General features: G+C 40.6%; 1 protein-coding gene across 3 annotated transcripts in view; it reads right to left on the reverse strand.

Moving 5' to 3' along the window:
- ASTN2 (astrotactin 2) overlaps nt 1-24,548 on the reverse strand; it is a 904,520-nt gene that overhangs the window by 300,505 nt on the left and 579,467 nt on the right. For all 3 annotated transcript variants that reach the window (XM_028107899.2, XM_028107897.2, XM_028107898.2), the window contains one exon: nt 15,470-15,658. In XM_028107899.2, coding sequence (XP_027963700.1) covers nt 15,470-15,658 — 189 coding nt within the window. The remainder of the gene's footprint in view (nt 1-15,469; nt 15,659-24,548) is intronic.

Raw genomic sequence — 24,548 nt, forward strand, 5'->3', positions numbered from 1 at the left:
AGTTGCAGGAATGATGACAGCCCTTTGAGGATATTTTCAGGTTAAAACCCCACTTTATAGTTGAAGATCTTGAGGTTCGTAGAGGTTGAGATTTGTCCAAGGCCACACAGCTACAGAATGGCAGATTTGGGATTTAGACCTCATTATTCTTCATGGTGGCAGCCTGACACTTTGTGTTGGGTCCCAGCTAGGAACTGGATTAAGTTCCTGCAGAATCATGTATATGGGGATGGCCTTTTCACTAAAATTCCTCCCAGCTATTGATTTGGCAGCACCCTATGGCACCTGGGTCTTCCTTGTCTGCTGAGAACAGGGATGGAACAGGTGCCAATCTCATTTCATCATCACAAAACCATCAAGAAGTGGGTATTGTCATTATTCCCAATGTAGAGATGAGGAAACAGAGGCTTAATGAACAAATGTGCCCAAGGTCACACAGCTGACAGGTGGCAAGCTAGGGCTCAGACTCTAAAGCCTAACATCTTACACACGAGGCCAATATATTCCCAGATTTCTGGATAATGTGAGCCACCTGGGAATATGAAGACAATTCACTTTCCCAGGCCCCTTATCTGGGAGAAAAAAGAAGAAAAAAAGATTGGTAGATCCTGGTACAGCCCTAGGTGAGTCTTATGATCAGTTGAGTAGAATGGCTTTCACTAAGCCCATGACTATGGGGGTTGAGTAGAAAGAGGCTATATTCCTCAGTCTTCACCCAAGCTCTGCCCTAACCTTAATTTATAGAAAAGGCAACAGAAATCAGGAGAGAATGACCAACAGGAAGAGGCAAAACAGGTATAGAAACTCCACTTTTGGATTTCAGGGCCTTTGGTTCATGGGACACATTGGCCTTAACTCCTGCAGAATATGTCCAAAAACTTGGGCAACTGGAGACACACCAAAGAGAAATTCTTCTGTAGCCAGCCCAAGAATCAGGGCTCCAGGGAAAATCACCCCTTAATTCCTCTGATCCAGCCTCTAATTTCTGTCCTCAGTTCACTTCCAAGGTCTCACCAGTTGATCCCCCAGAGAAGGTAGCATACAGCTGCATCTCCAGGTGGCAAGTTAAGGATTTTGCCAAGAGTTGGGATATCATTGTATAGAGAGGCTTGGGAATCGCCTTGAAAATCAGAAGCTGATGCCACTTTTAATTAATAAGCTCCCCACCATCAGCCTCCTTTGCTTTCTCTTGTTATAATAAGATCATGTTATATCACAAAACACCCAGACGTGAAAATGCAGAAAAACAGCTTCCAGTCCTGGCTCTACCATTTATTCTTTATGGAAACTTGACCTTGATGTTGCCATCTATATAGTGTGGGAGTTGGATCATAAGTCTCTAAGCCTTCCTAGTAGATATAGTGCAGCCCAACAGACTGGGGGTTAGAAGTTAAAACTTATTCGGAGGATGGAGCAAGATGGTGGAGGAGTAGGAGACCTGGATTTCCTCTGGTCTCTGGAATTCAGCTGAATAGGGATCAAACCATTCTCAACACCTAAGAACTCAACAGGAGACCGAAGAAGAGAGTAGCAACAACTCTCTGAACAGAAAAGCGATCACGTACTGCAAGGTCGGACGTGCAGAGAAGTGAATCCGAGGTGATATTCAGGAAGATAGACAGCGGGGGAGGGGCCTCCGTCGGCGGCTTCTGGCAAGTGATAGAGCCGTGGAGCACAAAATCAGAACTTTTACAAGCCGGCTCCGCTGAGGGACGTCGCTCGCTCCAGTGGCTAGGCGGGGGGTGGAATCCTCCCGGGACAGTGTGGTCTCAGTACCCTTGGGGTCACAGAAAGACCGGGGGTGCCTGAGTGCGGCAGAGCTCCCAGGTATCGCAGCGGGGAAGCCGGCTGCAGAGACGGAGCCGAGGCGCGGGCTCTCAGCTCGGGGTTGCCATAAACTGTGATCTGCAGCCCAGTCGGGCCACTGCTTCTCCAGCAGGGACCCAACAAGCGGCAGAGCCGGGGAGATTCCCCTTCCTCCCCTGGGAGGAGCGGTGCGGGAGCGCACTGCAGGGATCTGCTGGGTTTGGAGACTCCACACGGGGTCGGGAGCCAGAGATAGAAACACTCGGTCACAGGCCGGGTGAGCACGGAGTGCGGCCGGAGACCGGGGAGACGGGAGTGACTGCTTTTCTCTGGGGGCGCACTGAGGAGCGGGGCCCCGAGTTCTCGGCTCCTCCGGGCGGAGATTGGGAGGCCACCATTTTCACTCTGGTCCTCCAAAGCTGTATGGACAGCTTGCAGGGAACAAAAGCTCCCGAGAGCAAACCCAAGCAGATTGCTTAGCCCAGACAGAGAAGGGCGGGGCAATTCCGCCTCCGGCAGACATTTGGAAACCACAGCAACAGGCCCCTCCCCCAGAAGATCAGCAGGAACAGCCAGCAAGCCAAGACCAAGTTTACCGATCAAGGAGAATGGGAGAACTCCAGCACTAGGGGAATACTGCACATAGAATTCATGGCTTTTTTACCATGATTCATTAGTTTTTCAAAGTTAATTTTTTTAACTGCTTTCTTTTGAATTTTTCTTTTTCCCTTTTTCAACCATCTTATCAATCCCTTTTTTTAAAAAAAAACATTTTTTATTTTTCTTTTTTAGAGTCATATTTTATCCCTTCATAGTAGTTACCCTTATTTTTGGCATATATATATATATATATATATATATATATATATATATATATATATATATATAGTTGTTCTCTCTTTAAAATTTTGAGATACAGTTTCTTCTAACAGATCAAAATATACTCTAAATCACTGGTGTATGGCTTTGTTCTAGTCTCCTGCCTGATCACATTCTCTCCCTTTTTTTTAAAAATCTTCTTTCTTTTTTCAAACAACTTCTTATCAATTCCTTTTATAAAATCTTTTATACTTTTCATCTTTACAATCATCTTCCATCCCTTCATTGTATCAACCCTTATTTTGTACATATATAAGTCTTTCTTCGTTTAAAATTTTAGGAGGCACTTTCTTCTAACAGACGAAAATATGCCCAAAATCCAGTGTGTGGCAGTGATCTATGCACTAGCCTGATCATATTTGATCATATTCTGCTATTTTTGTTTTGTTCTGTTTTTGTTTGTTTTTATCTTTTTTTCTTTTTTTCCTCCTCTTTCTATTTTCTTTCTTTCCCTTTCTTTTCCCCTGGTTTCAGGTCTTTTCTGATTTGTATAGAGTATATTTGCTGGGGACGTTGTTAACCTGTTAGCATTTTGTTCTCTCATTCATCTATTCTCCTCTGGACAAAATGACAAGATGAAAAAAATCACCTCAGCAAAAAGAACAAGAGGTAGTACCGTCTGCAAGGGACCTACTCAATACGGATATTAGTACGATGTCAGACCTAGAGTTCAGAATCATGACTTTAAAGATACTAGGTGGGGTTGAAAAAAGCATGGAAGTTATTAGAGAAACCCTTTCTGGATAAATAAAAGAACTAAAATCTAACCAAGTCGAAATCAAAAAAGCTATTAATGAGGTGCAATCAAAAATGGGGGCACTAACTGCTAGGATAAATGAGGCAGAAGAGAGAATCAGCGATATAGAATACCAAATGATGGAAAATAAAAAGGCTGAGAAAAAGAGAGAGAAACAACTACAGGATCACGAGGGCAGAATTCGAGAGATAAGCGATACAATAAAACGAAACAAGATTAGAATAATTGGGATCCCAGAAGAAGAAGAGAGAGAGAGAGGGGCAGAAGGTATATTGGAGCAAATTATAGCAGAGAACTTCCCTAATGTAAGGAAGGAAACAGGCATCAAAATCCAGGAGGCACAGAGAAACCTTCTCAAAATCAATAATAATAGGTCAACACCCCGACATCTAATAGTAAAACTTATGAGTCTCAGAGACAAAGAGAAAATCCTGAAAGCAGCTCGGGAGAAGAGATATGTAACCTACAATGGTACAAACATTAGATTGGCAACAGACCTATCCACAGAGACCTGGCAGGCCAGAAAGGACTGGCATGATATCTTCAGAGCACTAAACGAGAAAAACATGCAGCCAAGAATACTATATCCAGCTAGGCTGTCATTGAAAATAGAAGGAGAGATAAAAAGCTTCCAGAACAATCAAAAACTAAAGAAATTTGCAAACACGAAACCAGCCCTCCAAGAAATATTGAAAGGGGTTCTCTAAGCAAAGAGAGAGCCTAAAAGCAGCATAGATCAGAAAGGAACACAGACAATATACAGTCATAGTCACCTTACAGGCAATAGAATGGCACTAAATTCCTATCTTTCAATACTTACCCTGAATGTAAATGAGCTAAATGCCCCAAACAAAAGACACAGGCTATCAGATTGGATTAAAAAACAAGACCCATCAATATGCTGTCTGCAAGAGACTCATTTTAGACCCAAAGACACCCCCACATTGAAAGTGAGGGGGTGGAAAACCATTTACTGTGCTAATGGACACCAAAAGAAAGCTGGGGTGGCAATCCTTATATCAGACAAATTAGATTTTAAATCAAAGACTGTAATAAGAGATGTAGAAGGACACTATATCCTACTTAAAGGGTCTATCCAACAGGAAGATCTAACAATTGTAAATATTTATGCCCCTAACATGGGAGCAGCCAATTTTATAAGGAAATTAATAACAAAATCAAAGAAACACATTGACAACAATACAATAATAGTGGGGGACTTTAACACCCCCCTGACTGAAATGGACAGATCATCTAAGCAAAAGATGAACAAGGAAATAAAGACTTTAAATGAAACACTGGACCAAATGGACTTCATAGACATATTCAGAACATTCCATCCCAAAGCAACGGAATACACATTCTTCTCTAGTGCCCATGGAACATTCTCCAGAATTGATCACATCCTAGGTCACAAATCAGGTCTCAACCTGTACCAAAAGATTGGGATTATTCCCTGCATCTTTCAGACCACAATGCTTTGAAGCTAGAACTCAATCACAAGAGGAAAGTCGGAAGGAACTCAAATACATGGAGGCTAACAAGCATCCCTACTAAAGAATGAATGGGTAAACCAGGAAATTAAAGAAGAATTAAAAAAATTCATGGAAACCAATGAAAATATAAACAGAACTGTTCAAAATCTTTGGGATACAGCAAAGGCAGTCCTAAGAGGAAAGTATATAGCAATACAAGCCTTTCTCAAGAAACAAGAAAGGTCTCAAATACACAACCTAACCCTACACCTAAAGGAGCTAGAGAAAAAACAGCAAATAAAGCCTAAACCCAGCAGGAGAAGAGAAATCATAAAGATCAGAGCAGAAATCAATGAACTAGAAACCAAAAGAACAGTAGAACACATCAAGGAAACTAGGAGCTGGTTCTTTGAAAGAATTAAGAAGATTGATAAACCCCTGGCCAGACTTCTCAAAAAGAAAAGAGAAATGACCCAAATCAACAAAATCAGGAATGAAAGAGGAGAGATCACAACCAACACCAAAGACATACAAACAATTAAAAGAACATATTTTGAGCAACTCTATGCCAGCAAATTAGATAACCTGGAAGAAATGGGTGCATTCCTAGAGATGTATCAACTACCAAAATTGAACCAGGAAGAAATAGAAAACCTGAACAGACCTATAGCCACTAAGGAAATTGAAGCAGTCATCAAAAATCTTCCAAGAAACAAAAGCCCGGGGCCAGATGGCTTCCCACGGGAATTCTACCAAACATTTCAAGAAGAATTAACATCTATTCTGAAACTGTTCCAAAAAATAGAAATGGAAGGAAAACTTCCAAACTCATTTTATGAGGCCACCATTACCTTGATCCCCAAACCAGACAAAGACCCCATCGAAAAGGAGAATTACAGACCAATATCCTTGATGAACATGGATGCAAAAATTCTCACCAATATACTAGCTAATAGGATCCAACAGTACATTAAAAGGATTATTCACCATGACCAAGTGGGATTTATCCCTGGGCTGCAAGGTTGGTTCAACATCCGCAAATCAATCAACGTGATAGAATACATTAACAAAAGAAAGAACAAGAATCATATGATCCTCTCAATAGATGCAGAAAAAGCATTTGACAAAGTACAGCATCCTTCCTTGATCAAAACTCTTCAGAGTATAGGGATAGAGGGTACATACCTCAATATCATAAAAGCCATCTATGAAAAACCTACAGCGAATATCATTCTCGATGGGGAAAAGCTGAGAGCTTTTCCCCTAAGGTCAGGAACGCGGCAGGGATGTCCACTCTCACCACTGCTATTCAACATAGTATTAGAAGTCCTAGCCACAGCAATCAGACAACAAAAAGAAATCAAAGGCATCCAAATCAGCAAAGAGGAAGTCAAACTCTCACTCTTTGTAGATGATATGATACTGTATGTGGAAAACCCAAAAGACTTCACCCCAAAACTGCTAGAACTCATACAGGAATTCAGTAAAGTAGCAGGATATAAAATCAGTGCACAGAAATCAGTGGCATTCCTATACACCAACAATAAGACAGAAGAGAGACAAATTAAGGAGTTGATCCCATTTACAATTGCACCCAAAACCATAAGATATGTAGGAATAAATTTAACCAAGGAGGCAAAGGATCTGTACTCAGAAAACTATAAAATACTCATGAAAGAAATTGAAGAAGACACAAAGAAATGGAAAAACGTTCCATGCTCATGGATTGGAGGAAAAATATTGTGAAGATGTCAATGCTACCTAGAGCAATCTACACATTCGATGCAATCCCCATCAAAATACCATCCACTTTTTTCAAAGAAATGGAACAAATAATCCTAAAATTTGTATGGAACCAGAAAAGTCCCCGAATAGCCAGAGGAATATTGAAAAAGAAAAGCAAAGCTTGTGGCATCACAATTCCGGACTTCCAGCTCTATTACAAAGCTGTCATCATCAAGACAGTACGGTACTGGCACAAAGACAGACACATAGATCAATGGAACTGAATCGAGAGCCCAGAAATGGACCCTCAACTCTATGGTCAACTCATCTTTGACAAAGCAGGAAAGAATGTCCAATGGAAAAAAGACAGTCTCTTCAACAAATGGTGTTGGGAAAATTGGACAGCCACATGCTGAAGAATGAAACTGGACCATTTCCTTACACCACACACAAAAATAGACTCCAAATGGTTGAAAGACCTAAACATGAGACAGGAGTCCATCAAAATCGTAAAGGAGAACACAGGCAGCAACTTCTTTGACCTCAGCCACAGCAACTTCTTCCTAGAAATATCGCTAAAGGCAAAGGAAGCAAGGGCAAAAATGAACTATTGGGATTTTATCAAGATAAAAAGCTTTTGCACAGCAAAAGAAACAGTCCACAAAACCAAAAGACAACCGACAGAATGGGAGAAGATATTTGCAAATGACATATCAGATAAAGGACTAGTATCCAAAATCTATAAAGAACTTATCAAACTCAACACCCAAAGAACAAATAATCCAATCAAGAAATGGGCAGAAGACATGAACAGGCATTTTTCCAAAGAAGACATCCAAATGGCCAACAGACACATGAAAAAGTGCTCCACATCGCTCGGCATCAGGGAAATCCAAATCAAAACCTCAATGAGATACCACCTCACACCAGTCAGAATGGCTAAAATTAACAAGTCAGGAAACGACAGATGTTGGCGGGGATGTGGAGAACGGGGAACCCTCCTATACTGTTGGTGGGAATGCAAGCTGGTGTAACCACTCTGGAAAACAGTATGGAGGTTCCTCAAACAGTTGAAAATAGAACTATCATACGATCTAGCAATTGCACTACTGGCTATTTACCACAAAGATACAAATGTAGGGATCCGAAGGGGAATGTGCATCCCAATGTTTATAGCAGCAATGTCCACAATAGCCAAACTGTGGAAAGAGTCAAGACGTCCATCGACAGATGAATGGATAAAGAAGAAGTGGTATATATACACAATGGAATATTATGCAGCTATCAAAAGGAATGAGATCTTGCCATTTGCAATGACGTGGATGGAACCTTGATGGTGTTATGCTGAGTGAAATAAGTCAATCAGAGAAAGACATGTATCATATGACCTCATTGATATGAGAAATTCTTAATCTCAGGAAACAAACTGAGGGTTACTGGAGTGGTGGGGGTGGGAGGGAGGGGGTGGCTGGGTGATAGACATTGGGGAGGGTATGTGCTATGGTGGGCGCTGTGAATTGTGCAAGACTGTTGAATCACAGATCTGTACCTCTGAAACAAATAATGCAATTTATGTTAAAAAAAAAAGTAGAAGAAGATATCAGGAGGGGAAGAATGAAGGGGAGTAAGTTGGAGGGGGAGACGAACCATGAGAGACAATGGACTGTGAAAAACACACTGAGGGTTCTAGAGGGGAGGGGGATGGGGGGATGGGTTAGCCTGGTGATGGGTATTAAAGAGGGCACATTCTGAGTGGAGCAGTGGGTGTTATGCACAAACAATGAATCATGGAACACTACATCAAAAGCTAATGATGTAATGTATGGTGATTAACATAACAATAAAAAAATTAAAAAAAGTTAAAACTTACTCATTTACTAGTTATACAATTTTAAGTAATTCACTTAAATAATGTAAGACTCAGACATCTCATCTACAAAAGAAGGGGTATAGAAACTGTTCTCCATCTATAAAGTCTATGATTCTTTGGGAGTTGAATTAAGGAAATGGTCAAGAAGAGACTAGAAGGTCTTATTACAGTTCTCAGAGGTGGTGATGTCAAGTGGGAAAATGCTAGCATCCCAAAAGGTACACTGCTAGATGGGCTTTGTTGTTAGACTCGAGTTCTACCACGTGATAGCTATACAACTACTAGGCTAGTTGGCTTAACATCTCTGTACCTCATTGTAGTAAATCATATCGATGTCCCACATATTTCTGGGTCTTCTCAGCACATGATAGGATTTCATGTCCCTGCTCAACACTTTGAGGGCTGCTGTGACCACAGGACTGGATTTGACCCATGGAATGTGAGCAGAATGTCACTCCTGGGAGGAAGTATTGAGAGCCAGATTTCGTTCCCATTACCATAGTGTTCATGGGAGCACATGAAGATGATGCTTCTGTTAGCCTGAATTCCCAAATGCCGGAATGAACGGGACCCCTGCAATTCTGTGCAGGGCATGTGGTAGGAGCACAACCTAATGCATTCTGGCTGGTACATTCCTTTCCTTTTTTTAGAAAATCAAGTTGTTAAGGGCTATTTTGTGATAGGTATCAGGAAAATTAAATGATCAAACATCTAAGTATGTGATGCAGGACCTGACCCGTAACAAAAATGCACATGGCTAAATGCAGAGGACAAGAGAAAGAGGGAGAAGAAGGGGAAAGGAAGGATCCAGAAGCAGCACGTATCATTAATCATTGCCCAGGAAGGCACTAGAAAAACAGCTGTGGAGGCCACTTAATAAGATGTGACTCAGGACCCTCTACTGGGAAACAAGTGGGTGCCAATAACAAAAGCCAGCTTTTCTCAAATCCTCAAAGAGAACCCTTCTGTCTCACCAGGAGTGGGTTGGTGGTGCCTCATCCTGAAATCCCACATCTTACCCTAAATTCTCCTCTTATCCTGTACAACATGCACATCTGATAAGCAGACCAGACTGAAAAGCACCTTTCTAGCAAATCTTCCATGAGCTTCTCATGCTCTTTGTAGGTCATCCTCGAAGGCCTATGGGAAATAGCTACTGGAGGCAGAACCATCTTATTTTCGATGAGGCTTTTGTAAAATCTACAATTGTAATTTGCTCAGCCCCCATTCCCAAGCAACTTCTCCTCACTATAATTTGAGATTCTGGGCTCAATAAGAGCTCTTGACTGATGGTTATCTAAATCCATGCAATCTATAACCAAAGTTGACCTTTCTTTCTTATAGGAATGAAGTACGATGGATGAGGATGGGGGAGGGAGGGAAATAAAAAACAAACAAAACATCAAATACCAGCAACCCTTGATGAGTTTATCTCGCTCAGCAGTCTTTACTAATTCCCTCATTGAGGGGAGCTAAGAGGAGGGAATTCTAATGGGACTCTGCATGAGTCATTAAGACCAACACAGCACACCGAAAGGCATTAGAACCAGCTTAGCTTGACAATGCTTCCTGGGTTTGGGGGTCATTCGGAAGTGAGATCTTTGGCTCTTTGTGTTTGTACAGAATCTGAGTGTTTCACAAAGTTTTATGTCCACTCATGTCCCTCTGATTAGGAAACTGATTCCTAATCCATAGCTCTCTCCAGGCACCACCCAGGTTCTTAAAACAACCTCCACCCATCCTGGGAATAAAGTCTACTGCAACTTGAGGATGAAGGTTTCTCCTTCAAACCTTCCCATCTCCCCCACCTTTCATCTCTGCTTGTTCTCTCTGACTGCTTTTCTTTATCACTCTTGCCTCATCTCTGTCTTTCTGTATGGTCTCTCAGTGTGTACCACCCTTAATCCTCACACACAGTGGATAACTCCCAGGCTTGCCAGGGTCCTAAGCATAGCCAAATGCTCATCTCTCATGGGCAGACTGCAGCCTACACAAGGCAACGTGAGAAGGTGGCCGGCAACAGAATCAAGTTCCTGCAGAATCATGTACTCGGGGGTGGCTCTTGCCTAAGTTCCCCCCTTAATTAAGAATCTGTCATCCCCCAAGATGATGGACTCTGAAAAACAAACTGAGGGTTCTAGAGGGGAGGGGGGTAGGGGGATGGGTTAGCCTGGTGATGGGTATTGAGGAGGGCACGTTCTGCATGGAGCACTGGGTGTTATGAACAAACAATGAATCATGGAACACTGCACCAAAAACTAATGATGTAATATATGGTGATTAACATAACAATAAAAAAAAAGAATCTGTCATCCCCCATGGCACCTGCATCCTCCCTCTCTGCTGACCACATGCTATTAAAGGGAGATGAAGAAGTGATACACATCCCTTGCAACAGAACCAGAAACCAGAGAACACACATTTGAGAGTCACAGACTCTAACTTTGAGTCTCAGAGGTGCCCCCTATCATGGTGAGCATGGGATAAGTTATACCCCTCTCTGGGTCTCACGTTCTCCCTGTGTACAATAAGGGGTTATGTCTGCACTAATTGTTAAGTGTCAGTCCAGTTTAGATACTTGAAATGAGAGGCCTTTAGCAGAGCAGAAATCCAGGTTGCTCTTTTGGAGATTGGAGAGAGGAAATGAGAATGCACGTCTATCTTCCCTCCGCAGTTGCTAGGCGGGAGGATTGAGGTAGGGCCAGGGAGGAGAACACAGCAGAGTGGTGGCTGTCATGCAGGAGACTAGCTGGTAGACAATGTGAAATCCCAGGACAGGCAGTTGTCAGGAAATGTAGCATATGGCAGGATGGCTGGTGGGGTGCCTGCTGACTACTCTGGAGGGCTAGACCAAAGATTACTTGGAGGAGAGAGAGAAAAGGAATGGAGAAGAGGCGAGAAATGACAATTGCCTTTGATACTGAAACATTTGCAGGCCTGCCTTCTGGAAACTGGAGGACAAAGGAACAGCAGCCTCCTCCCAGTCTGAGGCTCGGTGAGGGAGACTTGAAAGAGATAAATTTAGATTCATCAGAAGCCACTCACCTTCCCACCATGGGAAGTCAACTGCCTTAGCATGTGGCTCCAGGAGGTGACATAGTCTAAGGGTGGAAATAATTGTAAAGAAAGTTTAAAGGAGCGAAGGATAAGAGAGCTTATGTGAAATGGGCTACTCAAACACAATGGTAGTCTGAGGAGTTCCCTAAATCTTGAGGCTGTTGTCAAAAGAGAAAGTGTGGTCTGTTCACTATACTCTTTACAATGAGCAAATCAGGGCAGGCAGAGACCCTGGCTATTTAGAAACAACCTAAGATTGAAGGGTTGGGAACAATGAGCAGAGTGTTTGAGGCAGAATAAAGATTCCTGATGGGGCTAAAACTCTGCCTGAGCCTGGGGACTCCCAGGCCAGACTTTCTGGCACCATGCTCTCTCTTAATGACCAGTTTGTTGGGAGTAGAAAGGCAAGCGTGCTGGGATCTGATCTGAGGGTATAGCTAGCTCTGCAGTGACTTGTTTTGTGACCTTGGCCAAGTCCCTTCCCCATACGTAAATGAGATCAGGGATCCCTTGAAACTCCTTCAGGATCTAGCATCTTACTACTCAGTTTGGATCCTTCTTTTGGACCAAGCTAATCTTCACATAAGAGAATGAAAACTACAAGTACATCTGATCACTTATCACATGCCAGCCAGTCTGAGAGCTGCTGTGAGAAATCAAACTACATAAAACATGCAATGTGCCCATCACGGTGGCCAGAATCTGGTAAAACGCTTCTTTTAAAACAGATGGCAATATGGGGCACCTGGGTGGCTCAGTTGGTTAAGCATCTGCCTTTGGCTCAGGTCATGATCCCAGGGTCCTGGGACTGAGCCCCATGTCGGGCTCCCTGCTCAGAAGGGAGTCTGCTTCTCCCTCTCCCTCTGCCCCTGCTCACGTTCTCTCTCTTGCTCTCTAATAAATAAATAAAATCTTTTTTAAAAAAATAAATAAACAGGAGGCAGTAGGACTATGCTTGTCATGGGTGGGGCCAGATTTGGAGCAGGTCTAGTTGGAGACCTGATCTGTTGACTCCCCACTCCTGCTTATCTGTGTCTAGGCTTCTACAAACTCCTTCCTGGACAAGAAAATGCCCTTCCAGCTCTTATCCCTCCCAAGAGACATTGTTCTTTGCTATCACTTCAAACTCCAGTCCACAAGCCTCATCCTTTAGAAACTCCTTATCATTCCTTCTAATTCTTCTCAAAAGGCTTCACATAGAAATTCTTTGAAAACTACTGGAACACCACTTTGCAAATTAAATTTTCACATATTTTTGTCAATTGTGTATGTCATTGTGCAAGCCTATAAATTCCCCTCTCAAAAACAAGGGACATTTTATTTTTTTTTTCTTTTGGATTCCACACAGCATTATTTTATCCATCATGACGCTCAAGACAGAGTTTCATAGAGCATGAAAACTACAGAAAGTCAGCATTGTGGTTCTCGGTATTGAGTAGTTCATCAGGATTATCCTTAAGTTTCTCCCAGATTTTTCCAATAAAGTAGCACTCAGCTGCTGTTTAAGCATCTGTGTGGTAGAAAGGAAACTCCACTGGGATTTGAAGGACTCAACTCTGCTACTAAATTGCTGTGCTTACTGGCCTTGTGAGCCATGCCTCACGACTACCTTACAAAATCCCCCTTTCTCTCCAAACTGTTCCCATCATCCTGACTGAAGCCACTTTCACGTACCCAACTGTGCCCCCATTCCCACACCTTTCCAGGCCACCCTCATTGCCATCTAGTTCCCATTGCAGCCAACACGGGGTTGAAAAATGCAATGCAACCATGGCATACTCCACTTCTTCAACTGTTTTGAGTTCTCCCATTTGCTCCTAGAATAAAGACTTGACCTGCAAGACCCCCAATACCTGCCACTATGGACCATTCTGACTTCACCTCCCACCACTTTTCCCTTACTTGCTCAGCCAAAACCACAGCAGACTTCTGCATTTCTTAAAGCTGAACACGTCCTTTTTCTTCTTAGAACATCTGTTTCTGCTTGACACCTTTCCCGATGTGAAGTTCCACTCATCTTCCAGGTATTAGTTAAATAACACTTCATCTGAAAAGCTGACTCCAAAGTCTTGTTATTGCTTTCTAATCCAGTAGATGCACACCTACTACTCTGCTCCAACTGAATTAGATCCCACTGTTAATGGCTATCTTGGAACAACAGTGTTCCTTTATTGCATAGTTCCTACCACAAATTAAATAACTACATAAGTTTATACACACACACACACACACACACACACACACACAGACACACACTACACTTAAGCAGCAGATTCTTGGGCCACTTTTATCTCATTTTTCATTGTATCTCAAGGAACCAGCATGGTTCCTGGGACACAGTCAATGCTCAAGCAGCGTGTGATACTACATAGGTGAATGGTTTCAGAGAATTCACATTTCCATTCTTGTTCTATGAATTAATGAGGTATGCTGGCTTAAGATACAAGAGCAAGGCTTGGGAGAAAGCCAGATTTACACCTGATTCTTTACTCAGCCTTTTACTAGATGGTGACCTTGGGAAAGTCATTTTACCTCTGGTGTTGACTTCTCAGCTATAAAACAGAGGCCATAGTGCCTCTAAGGGTTTTAATAATGAAAATAAAATGCAATTACTCTGGCTCTCCCACTTCCTAGAAGGGAGATTTGGGAAAGTCACTTCACATTTCCATTTCTCATCTGTATACAGGGGATGACAATAGCTTGTGCTTCCCAGGGCTATTGTGAGGATCACACAAATTAGTAGATGGCAAGTGCTTAGAATGCCCTCAGCTTGTGTTGAATTAATGTCATCATCATCATCATCATTATTATTATTACTAAAAATACTTGGTAAAGAGTCTGACATAGACTAATTTTTAATAAATACTGGTCATTATTACCACTCCTATTATAAACACCACTATATTAATTAGGTGATGGAATGGGGATGATGATGATTAGAATAGTGATATTCCTTTGCAGTTCTGGATTTGTTGACATGACCTCAAATGCTGGGGTGCACCCTGCTTTGTGATAATACCCTATTACATTTTCCTGCGAAACTGTCTAAAAGTACAGTTTATTTATTTATTTTTTAAGATAGGCATTTCTTATACAGGGAACAATTCTTCCCACTCTACCATCTTATGGTTCTTCAGATTTTAAGGCATGAATAAATCCAGCTTTTTTGACTCTCCCAGGGAGGCTTTCAAAATGAGACTTCATGTTTAATCTTTATATAATTTGGCCAACCCAGGCCCCATTCTGTCTGCTCTTATATGAGAGTAGCCTTATCTTTCAATTTTGCAGATACCTCTATATTTATTAACAGAGAACGAGGTCTTTGAGATACTGTTGTGAAAAAAACAGCAATTTCTAAACAGCTTTACTGAGATGTGGCATGAGTGTGAGTGTGTGTGTGTGCGCATGCACACGTGCATGCAGATAGACAAAGAGGGAGAGAGAAGCATTTTAAGAATGTTCAAGAAAATGTTAATTCTGGGTATTTCTGGGTGATGGGAATTTTATTTTCTACTTCATTAAATGTCTTTATTTTTGAACTGCCTGAATAGCCTACATAGGATACTTAATTTTTAATAGACTGAAAGATTAATTTAAACATTTTAAAATTCCATTAACAATACTTACAGGATGATTTAAGACTGATTTTAAAAAAAATGTGGATAGAGTTAGAAAAATGGAAGAGTACTATGAATAAGGACTAGGTCAGTGGAAAATGAACCTAACCTCATGGAATGAATTTTGCTGACTTCTAACACTTCTCTGGATAGGCATCAGTAAGCCTGGGGAGATGCTGGCCAGTCTAAAAGAACTCAACTCCATGGTGCCCATGGCTTCCTCCCCCTGCCCAGATTTTGGGTTGCTGATTTGACCAGTGAAGTGCAAGTGTCTGCCCCATACCTAAAGGTCATCTGGAAGACTTGGCCTTGGTTCACATGCTGGGTCCGGTTGTTGTAACCATGTAGCATCTCTCCAAAGAGGGTGTCGTTGAATTTGGAGTCAGGTTTGAGGCATTTGGGGCCCTCGCAGACATCTGAGAGCATTAGGCAGGATTTTCCATCAGGAGCCAGCTTGTACTCCTCCACACAACTGCATGATAAAACAGAGCCGAGAGTTAGCTCCGCATGTTGGATGCCCCCACTGTGGGTGACCTAAAACCAGGGCCTCCTTTGCCTGCAAAACAGGTCAGAGTTTAGGAATGGAGACAGCTATTCTGGCTGGAATCTATCTAGGGCACAGGTGTCTAGAGAGAAGCACATTAATCCTGCAAATTAGTAAATTCAGGGAAAGTCATTTGTGACATTTTGGAGGAGTCGAGGGGGAAACCAGAGTGCACATCTACGCACAAAGCAAATTTAAAAACTGTTTTCCATGAACACACCGACTTTGAAAAGCATGACAGACCAATTCACAGGGAATTATCAACTAGTTTCTCGAACCAGAATCTATTCCCAGTGTATCTGTCGACCAAGGTTGAAGACTGTAGCAAAAACAAGGTTGTTATTGTCCTTGTAACTCAGAGGTGATCCTTCCAGGACCACGGACAGCTCACAGAGCTGCAGCCATTGCTTCTGCTCAATTAGCAATCTTAGCAGCCTCTGTTGGCCTCTAACTACCCAATTTTAACAGCAGAAGGGCACTTAACATGCCTCTGAGGCAGGGACCAAACAGATCTCCTCTAAGGACCAAACAGGCATCTGAATGGGGTGTTGAAATAATATTTGCAATTTGGAGATGTTCGCAGTGGAAGGTATCTCTTAGGCCTGGGGAAGGAAACAGAGGTCTCAACCCCTGAAAAAATCAATCCAGAAACTAGAATTCTTTTAGGGTCTACCTGTTCATGATCCTTTGCTAGGCACTGGGAATAGGGTACACATAATAGATAAGACACACAAGAGAATAGGCTGCTCAGCTGGAAAAACAGGTATAAATGTCATCTTTGCTCCTTTGGACCTATGTGAACCCCAGAAAGCCATTTAATTTATTTGATCTTCAGTTTCCTCATCTGTAAAATGGGGTAGAAACTCCTATCATATCTTAATTCAGTAGGCAGCTACAAGGTCCTATAATACATTGGCTGCAAAAACAAGAATTGCAAGGTAGTTCACAAAATAATTACAATAATGGTGGCAATGGTGGTGTTTCTATATACTGAGCATATACTTTCTGTAGGTACTTTGTATATTTATTTTCTAACCATGAAAACAAGTAATATCATTCTTGCTTTACCCAGAATCAAAATGAGGAGCCAGGAAGTATAAAGCATGTCACAACGTGAGCGAGTGGCAAAGTGGCTTTCAAATTCAGGTCTGTTTAGCAACAAAGGCACTCTTTTCTACTCTTCTCCAAATCCAGTTGTTTCTATTTGCATAACATGACCCTGGTTAGTCTGTGCCAGTTGGAGGCAGTAGAAAGCAGGCAGTCTCTTATTTGCCTTTTCTCAAGGAGGTGGAGTGAAACATCTATTGAATTTGACTGCAGAGATACTCAGGTACTCATATGGAAGAAGGGAGAGGCTCTGTGAGATGGTTGGGATGGAAATATTCCTGGGTTGTAGGAACCAGTAGCTGATATCAGAGACATGGAACCCAACTGAAGGCAGGAAGTAAAGAGGCAGAGCTGAAAACCTGACCCAAGATCACTCTCGTGAAAAGCTAGGGACATCTCACACATGAAGCAAGTTGTCACTCTTCCCTGTGCCCCTCTCACTTCCTATGTGTTGCACAGATGCACCAATTGTCTTTAGCATGCTTACATGCTCCTGCCCAAGTACAGTGGAAAGTTCTTGGAAGAAGGACTGTCCTGGGTACTTCATCAAGTCTATCCCCCACTTATTTTTGCATTTGTTAAATGTAATTAAACTTTCCCTTGATTAAGTTGCAGTACACATGATATGAGTTGTATGAATGGGCAGAGTATATGGTAAGTTCTTAATAAAGTCTAGTTCCATCCATTTATCCTAGGAGGCTCCCAGTAAGTATGAGAAATGGTTTACTGTAGTAGAGCTTTCTCTCTCTCTTCACACACACACACACACAAACACACACACACATGTGTGTGTGCCTGTGAATACCTATTTTTGTTGTAAATGATTAAACATTATCAAAGTCTATAGAGTGAAATATGGAAGTTCTTCTTTTCCACTCCACATATATTCTTTTTTTTTAATATTTTATTTATTTATTTGACAGAGAAAGAGAGAGAGCACATCAGGGGGAGCAATAAAAGGAGAGGGAGAAGCAGCCTCCCCGCCAAGCAGGGAGCCCAGTGTGGGACTCAATCCCAGGACCCTGGGATCACGACCCGAGCCAAAGGCAGATGCTTAACCATCTGAGCCATCCAGGCGCCCCCTCCACATATATTCTTACTTCCTATTTCAGTAGTCATCATGGTTAACTATTATATATTCTTCTAGGCTTTTTTCAATGCATTTAGAAGTACAATATCATGTATATAATAAAAATTATATTACACATATATACATTTTCATAATAAACTCATAAGTACACCATACATTGTTATAAGATATGCATTTGTACTTAATACTATTTCTTAGAGATCTCTTCAAATCAGTATTTATATATATCTATCTTTCTGATGGTTATTTGGCATTGCACAGTATAAATGTACCATAATGCTTTTAGCTGATCTTTACTGACGGGCATTTTGGTTTTTTATAAGCTGTTTATTATTGCAAATGGTCATAATGAAGATCTTTGAACATATATCATTGTGCACATGTATGTGTTTCTATAAAAAAAATCTTAGAAGAGGGATTGCGGGGTCAGTGGTTCGTGAATTAAAAAATTTTGGTAGATCTACTAAATGGCTATCTATAGAGGCTCTACCAGTTTACAATCTTATCACTAATGAATGAGAGAGCCCATTTCCCCATATCTTTCATATTCATTATTGCCAATCTGGGATGGGAAAAAATAACTAATTTGAAAAAGATGTTATTTATTTATTTATTTGAGGTGGGGGAGGGGCAAAGGGAGAGGGAAAGAGAGGATCCCAAGTAGACTCCACACTGAGTTCAGAGCCAGATGTGGGGCTCACTCCCAGGACCCTGAGATCACGACTGAGCTGAAATTAAGAGTTGGACGCTCAACCAACTGAACCACTCAGACGCCCCAACTCATTTTTGTTTTGATTTGCATTTCCCTGATTACTGCTGAGGTTCACTGTCTTTTCCGGTCACAGCCATATGTATTTCTTTTTCTATAGATTGTCCATCCATATGCTTTGACTATTTTTTCTATCGTGATACTTGTCATTTTCCTTATTGGCTTGTATATACTCTGCATATCTTCTGGATAGTTATCCTTCACCTGCCATATATATTGAAATTTTCTAGTCTGTACTTGTATTTTAATCTTACTTTTGATTTCTTATAACCTTTCTCTCCTGGTCCTTTATTGCTGCTGAATTTGATGCAATGCTTAGGAAATCACAAGATGATAAAACATATTTCTGTATATTATTCTAGTTATATATAGGGTTTTTTTCATCTTTGGTTGTTTAATCTGTATGGATTTAATTTCATCCATGGTGAGAGTGGTTATTTTAACTTAATTATTTTTAAAATGAGTAATCATTACCTGAAGGGTCCATCCGGTTCATTAGCTAATGTAAAATGTTATTTTGTCACATACTAAATCACTATGTATACCATGGATACATGGCTGGAATTTTTCCTACTTAGTTTTCTGTATATTCCTGCAATAATTCTATACTACTTGAATTACTGTAGCTTTATAACACGGTTTGCATATAGTAAAGTAAGTTTCTTCCCCATCGTAAAGACTGATTTTCTATCTCAGAATCTCCTCACTATTCTTAACTATTTTTCCCTTTAAATGAATTTTGGAGTTGACTTGTCAAATTCCATATAAAACCCGAGTGGAGTTTTGGGTGGTATTGCATTAAATTGGTAGACCAATTTTGGGGAAGATTTAAAAAAAAAAATATATATATATATATATATCTCAACTCTCAGTATATATATTGAGAGTCAACTCTGTGCTGGGCACTGCCGCCAACCGTGGCAGAGAAGATGTCTTCTATTCACCACACTGGGTCCTCCTCCTGATTATGCACCGTAGACTCTGCATCCAAGCTTCCCGTGCAGTGGTGGGATCCCACGTGATGGGATTCTGAATAATGGCCTCTGTGCTGATGTAATATGTTGCTACAGACTCAGCCCCCCAAAACATCCTGTATGATTCTCAAGCCCTCTCTTCTCTTGCTACGGCAAGTGTGGAGACCACAGGTTCCAAATGCATACTGCAGGATGGAAGAGGGTAGCCTCAGTCACGATGGATTTTGCATGGAAAGTTTATAATAAAATTTTGTGTATAAGCTTCTGGCTTGGGAGGCTTCATTTGTTACCACAACCTAGCTTACCTTATCCTACCATCTTTACAGTTGTGAGTTTGCTAATTCAGAAACATAGTTTGCAGCTCCATGTAGACAGTGTTCCTTTAAAACCTTCAATGAAGTTTTAGACTTTGGGTCAGAAAAGTCTTGCACGTATCATGTCAGGGCTTATTCACAGGTATTTATGCAACATATGATGCTCCAGAGGTTACAGACATGCATTTTGGATCCAGACCACCAGACGCCGAATCCTGATTCCGTCTCCTATTGGCTGTGTGGCCTTGGACAAAATGCTTAACCTCTCTGTACTTCCTTTGCTTACGTAAAAGGAAGTTCCCACCTCATAGAGCCACTGCAAGGATTAAATGAGTTATGTCTGGAATTTGGTGATAGCTGCTATTATTATAATCTTTTCCATGTCAGGAAAAGGATCAGTTTCTCACTTAGGTTTTCCCTTATGTTTTTTAGTTAGTTATTGCTGATATTGAGGAAAGCTATGACCGACTTCTGTAACTTGATTTTTCATCCTACCACATAAGGAGCTCATCAGTTCTAATACACCTACCAGATTTTTCTAAATGGATGAGTATATATATTTGCCAAGTTTGGGTATTAGGACTTTGCTAGGATTTTGGAATAAATTAGAAAACTGCCCTTTTATTTTCTTTCTCTGTTCAGTTTGTACAAGATAGTGGTTATGCATTCCTTAATGATTTGACAGGACCAGCCTATAAATCCCCTGAGCTCATGTCTTCTTTTCTATTGTAGATAGTTAGCTCTCTGATCAGTTTATTTTATGTTATCTGTCTGTTTAGATTTTCTACACCATCATGACTCAAACTTGGTAATTTATATTTTCTAAGAAAATAATGCATTTTATCAAGACTTTCAAATTTATTGGTATAAAGTTGTACACAGTATTCTCATTAAATTTGTTTTATCTTCTGTGCTTCTATGGTTATGTCCCTAGCTCATTCTTAATATGTTTATTTGTGTTCTCTCTCTCTCTCTTTCATTTGAACAGGCTTTTGCATTTTATTGATGAGGCTTTCTCTCTTTTTTCTATTTCATTTATTTCAGCTTTTATTTGTATTAATTCCTTCCTGCTGCTTTCTTTGACTTTGCTTTATAATTCTTTTTCTGGCTTCTTGATTTGAATGCTTTATTTGTTTATTTTCAATCTGTCTTGCTTCTTAGTAAATGACATGCAGCTTCTGACTGCTTTTCCCATATTCCACGAATTTGATATGCAGCCTTCTTGCGCCTACTCATTTTTAAAGAAGTGGTCATTTGAGTTCGATTTTTTTTCTTCCACCCAAGTGTTACTTAGTTTTTTTTTTTTTAAGATTTTATTTATTTATTTGAGAGAAAGAATGAGAGAGAGAGAGCACATGAGAGGGGAGAGGGTCAGAGGGAGAAGCAGACTCCCTGCCGAGCAGGGAGCCCGATGCGGGACTCGATCCCGGGACTCCAGGATCATGACCTGAGCCGAAGGCAGTGGCTTAACCAACTGAGCCACCCAGGCGCCCCCAAGTGTTACTTAGTTTTGTTTTTGTTTTTGTTTTTTAGTTCTCAAGTGGAGACATTCATCTGCTAGCTAGATTGCCAACAATACGTACTATTACTGCAATCTGGTAGCAGAATATAGCTTGTATAATTTCTACTTTAATGAATTTATTGAGATTTCATGCCCCCTTACTTAAGGAAGACAAAGGTGTCGAGCTCAGGAGTTTGGATCTAATTAAACCTGGGTTTAAAGAGAGGCTATGGCCCCTACCAGCCAGATGACCCTGATCCAATCTGTTAACTTCTCTAGGCCTCAGTGTCACAATCTATTAAATGGGAATAATAGTTATCCTGATCACAGGGCTGATGTGAGAATAGAGATAATTTACATAAAGGACAACATCGCACGTATCATATAGTAGACAATGTGTTACACACGGTGCCATTTCCACGTTGCTGCTGATGATTAGTAATGTTATTATGGTCATATATTACTCTATGATTATTTAACTGTTAGCCCATTTGCATTTACCAGAGAGAGTAAAATCATTTCCAGTGCTTCTCAAATTCTACTTGTGGAGTTCTCTCTAAATCCAGATTTCTTAAAATCAACAGAGTGGCCCTTCTTTGACTCTTTATTATTATTATCATTATCATTATCATTATTATTATTCAAACTACATAACTGGGAACTTTGATGTGTCATTCATTGGAAATACATATTCATATATTTTAAATATATGAACGTATACATATGTAATTTTACATAGAAATTAAACATGTACGTTACATACATATGCATGCATATGTGTATTTATATGAATATATGTATATACAAACACATACACACACATATGCAAAGCTCAGCCCTACAATCAAGATTCCACAGTCTAGTGGAATATTTTTTCTATAGACAAACTGACTTGCTCCTTATTACAACTTACAGTAGGTAGAATAATGGTGCCCCCAGAATGTGTGTTGTAATCCGCAGAGCCTATGAATATGTTACCATAGACGGCAAAAGGAACTTTGCAAAAGTGATTTAAGTTAAGATATTTGAAATAGGAAGATTGTTCTGGATTATCTGGGTTGGGCTCAATGTAATCATAAGGGTCCTTATAAGCGCGTAAGAAGTAGACAAATATGTTAGAGAAGGAGATACAATGTGGAATCACAAGAGAGACAGGGATAGAAATAGGCTGTTCCTCTGGTCTTAAAGTCTTCCTGATGCCTCGATTTTAGGAATTCTGACCTCCAGAGCTGTAAATAATAAATCTATGATGTTTTAAACCGCTAAGTTTGTGGTGATTCATTGTCAAAGCATTAAGAAACTAATGTAAGATCCTAACAGGGAGAAATGGCTCCCATTTTCAGATGAGAAAACTGGTTTAGAGTAGTTAAGTGACTTGCCCATGAAGATATATACCTTATTGATACTGGTGCTAGGACATAGACTTGGGAGTTCATATTTCAAAGTATGTGTAAGAATATGTGTATGAGTGTGTGTGTGCGTGTGTGTGTGTGTATGTGTGATTTTAGCCATATTACAACAGTAGGTTCACAGTGATTTTTTTTTTTTTTTTTTGGTCTGGAGGTAGGAAAGGATTATGGTTGAGCAGGAGAGGAAAGAGGGGAGATAAAAGGCCTGGGGTATGCTTATAAGACACTCAGAGATGCAGGGAAGAGTAAAAAAAAAGGGACTCATAAAAACATAGGGACTCAGAGGTAAATGATCCTCTGAGTTTTGAAACATGAGGAACCCTCTCCCCCAAGACACCTCAGGGCACAAGATGGATGATTTATGCAAAGATCTGTTTAGTTGTTGGTTTCTGTTCTTTTTTTTTTTTTTTTTTTTACAATGTGACATAATTATACAGTTTCTTTAGAACATTCTGTCGTCTGGGAGATTTTCTTACAGAAATTCTAAAGCGTGTAGGCTCACAGGAAACCAGCCAAGATCTGCATGAAACTATATTTATACATATGCCAAAATGAAAAACATAAAATAAGTACAAAGATACAAACTGGGCATTTTAGCTGAAGGCAATGAATGTGTTACCCTTAACACACCTATCACATTATAGAGACTACTAGAACTAGATGGGCCTTTAGAGATTGCACCATAAAACCTATACGTGTTTAGCCAAGAGCATGTTTTATTTAATCCTTAGAGCAACATCACGGATGGGGAGTTTCATTCTGACACTGCCACCAAGGACTCCAAGGCTTGGCACTTAAAAATTCCTCGACCAAGATCACACGAGCACTTTGGAAAAACCAGCACCTTGACCTAGACCTTCCCAATCCAAATCTAGCACTCACTCTTCCTCAGCACAAATGACTATTTCCAATCTGCTTGTCTTTCAAGAGAAGAAACCAGGACCTTAAAGAGATATGGCATTTACACAGATTCTCAAAGCAGAGTATTTGTTTATTCACGTATTTACTTGCTTGGTTAGTCATTCATTCCTCATTGTTTTATGGAACCAGAAATTATATATTGGAAAGCATAGACTAGAAACTCTTTTTTTTTTCAATAGGAAAAAGAATCAAATCCTAGGGAAAAAAATTAAAAACAGAGAAAAGTCAGGTAAGAAGAGCTCAAAGAACTGCATACCACGTAGACTTGGACCAATGTCAGGGATGAATCTGAGTATCTTACCACCAAGGCAAGAGAGCAACATGTGCTTTTCCAGCTTTATTGAATCTGACACCGTGACGAATCCCACCCTGGGGCTGTCAGGACCACGACTCTCTGTGGCCCAGAAGCTAAGATCCTCAACCCCACAAACCCTTCTAACCAATGCCATGGGGCGGGGGGGGGTGGTTCTTTCTCATGAAGGCCCTCAGGCTCGTCCCAACATTAAACAAGATAAAGATTAGTAAGACTGTTCTCAGAGTGGTCTCCAACTGAAGGTTTCACTCAAGGGAAAATTTTAGTTTCTAGAAAATCCATTTTGAATGTAAGGTACCCAAGGGTATTCTTTAGAAAAGAAGAAATAAGAAAAAGAAAGGAAAGGAAAGAGAATTCCATGGGGAATTCTGTTTAAATTATATAACAATGTATCTATTCTAAGACCTTAACACTTCTAAG

The sequence above is a fragment of the Eumetopias jubatus genome, unplaced genomic scaffold, assembly GCF_037043125.1.
Source record: "Eumetopias jubatus isolate StellerSeaLion01/CBP00866 unplaced genomic scaffold, mEumJub1_p1.0 scaffold_15, whole genome shotgun sequence".
In the NCBI taxonomy this organism is placed as follows: domain Eukaryota; kingdom Metazoa; phylum Chordata; class Mammalia; order Carnivora; family Otariidae; genus Eumetopias; species Eumetopias jubatus.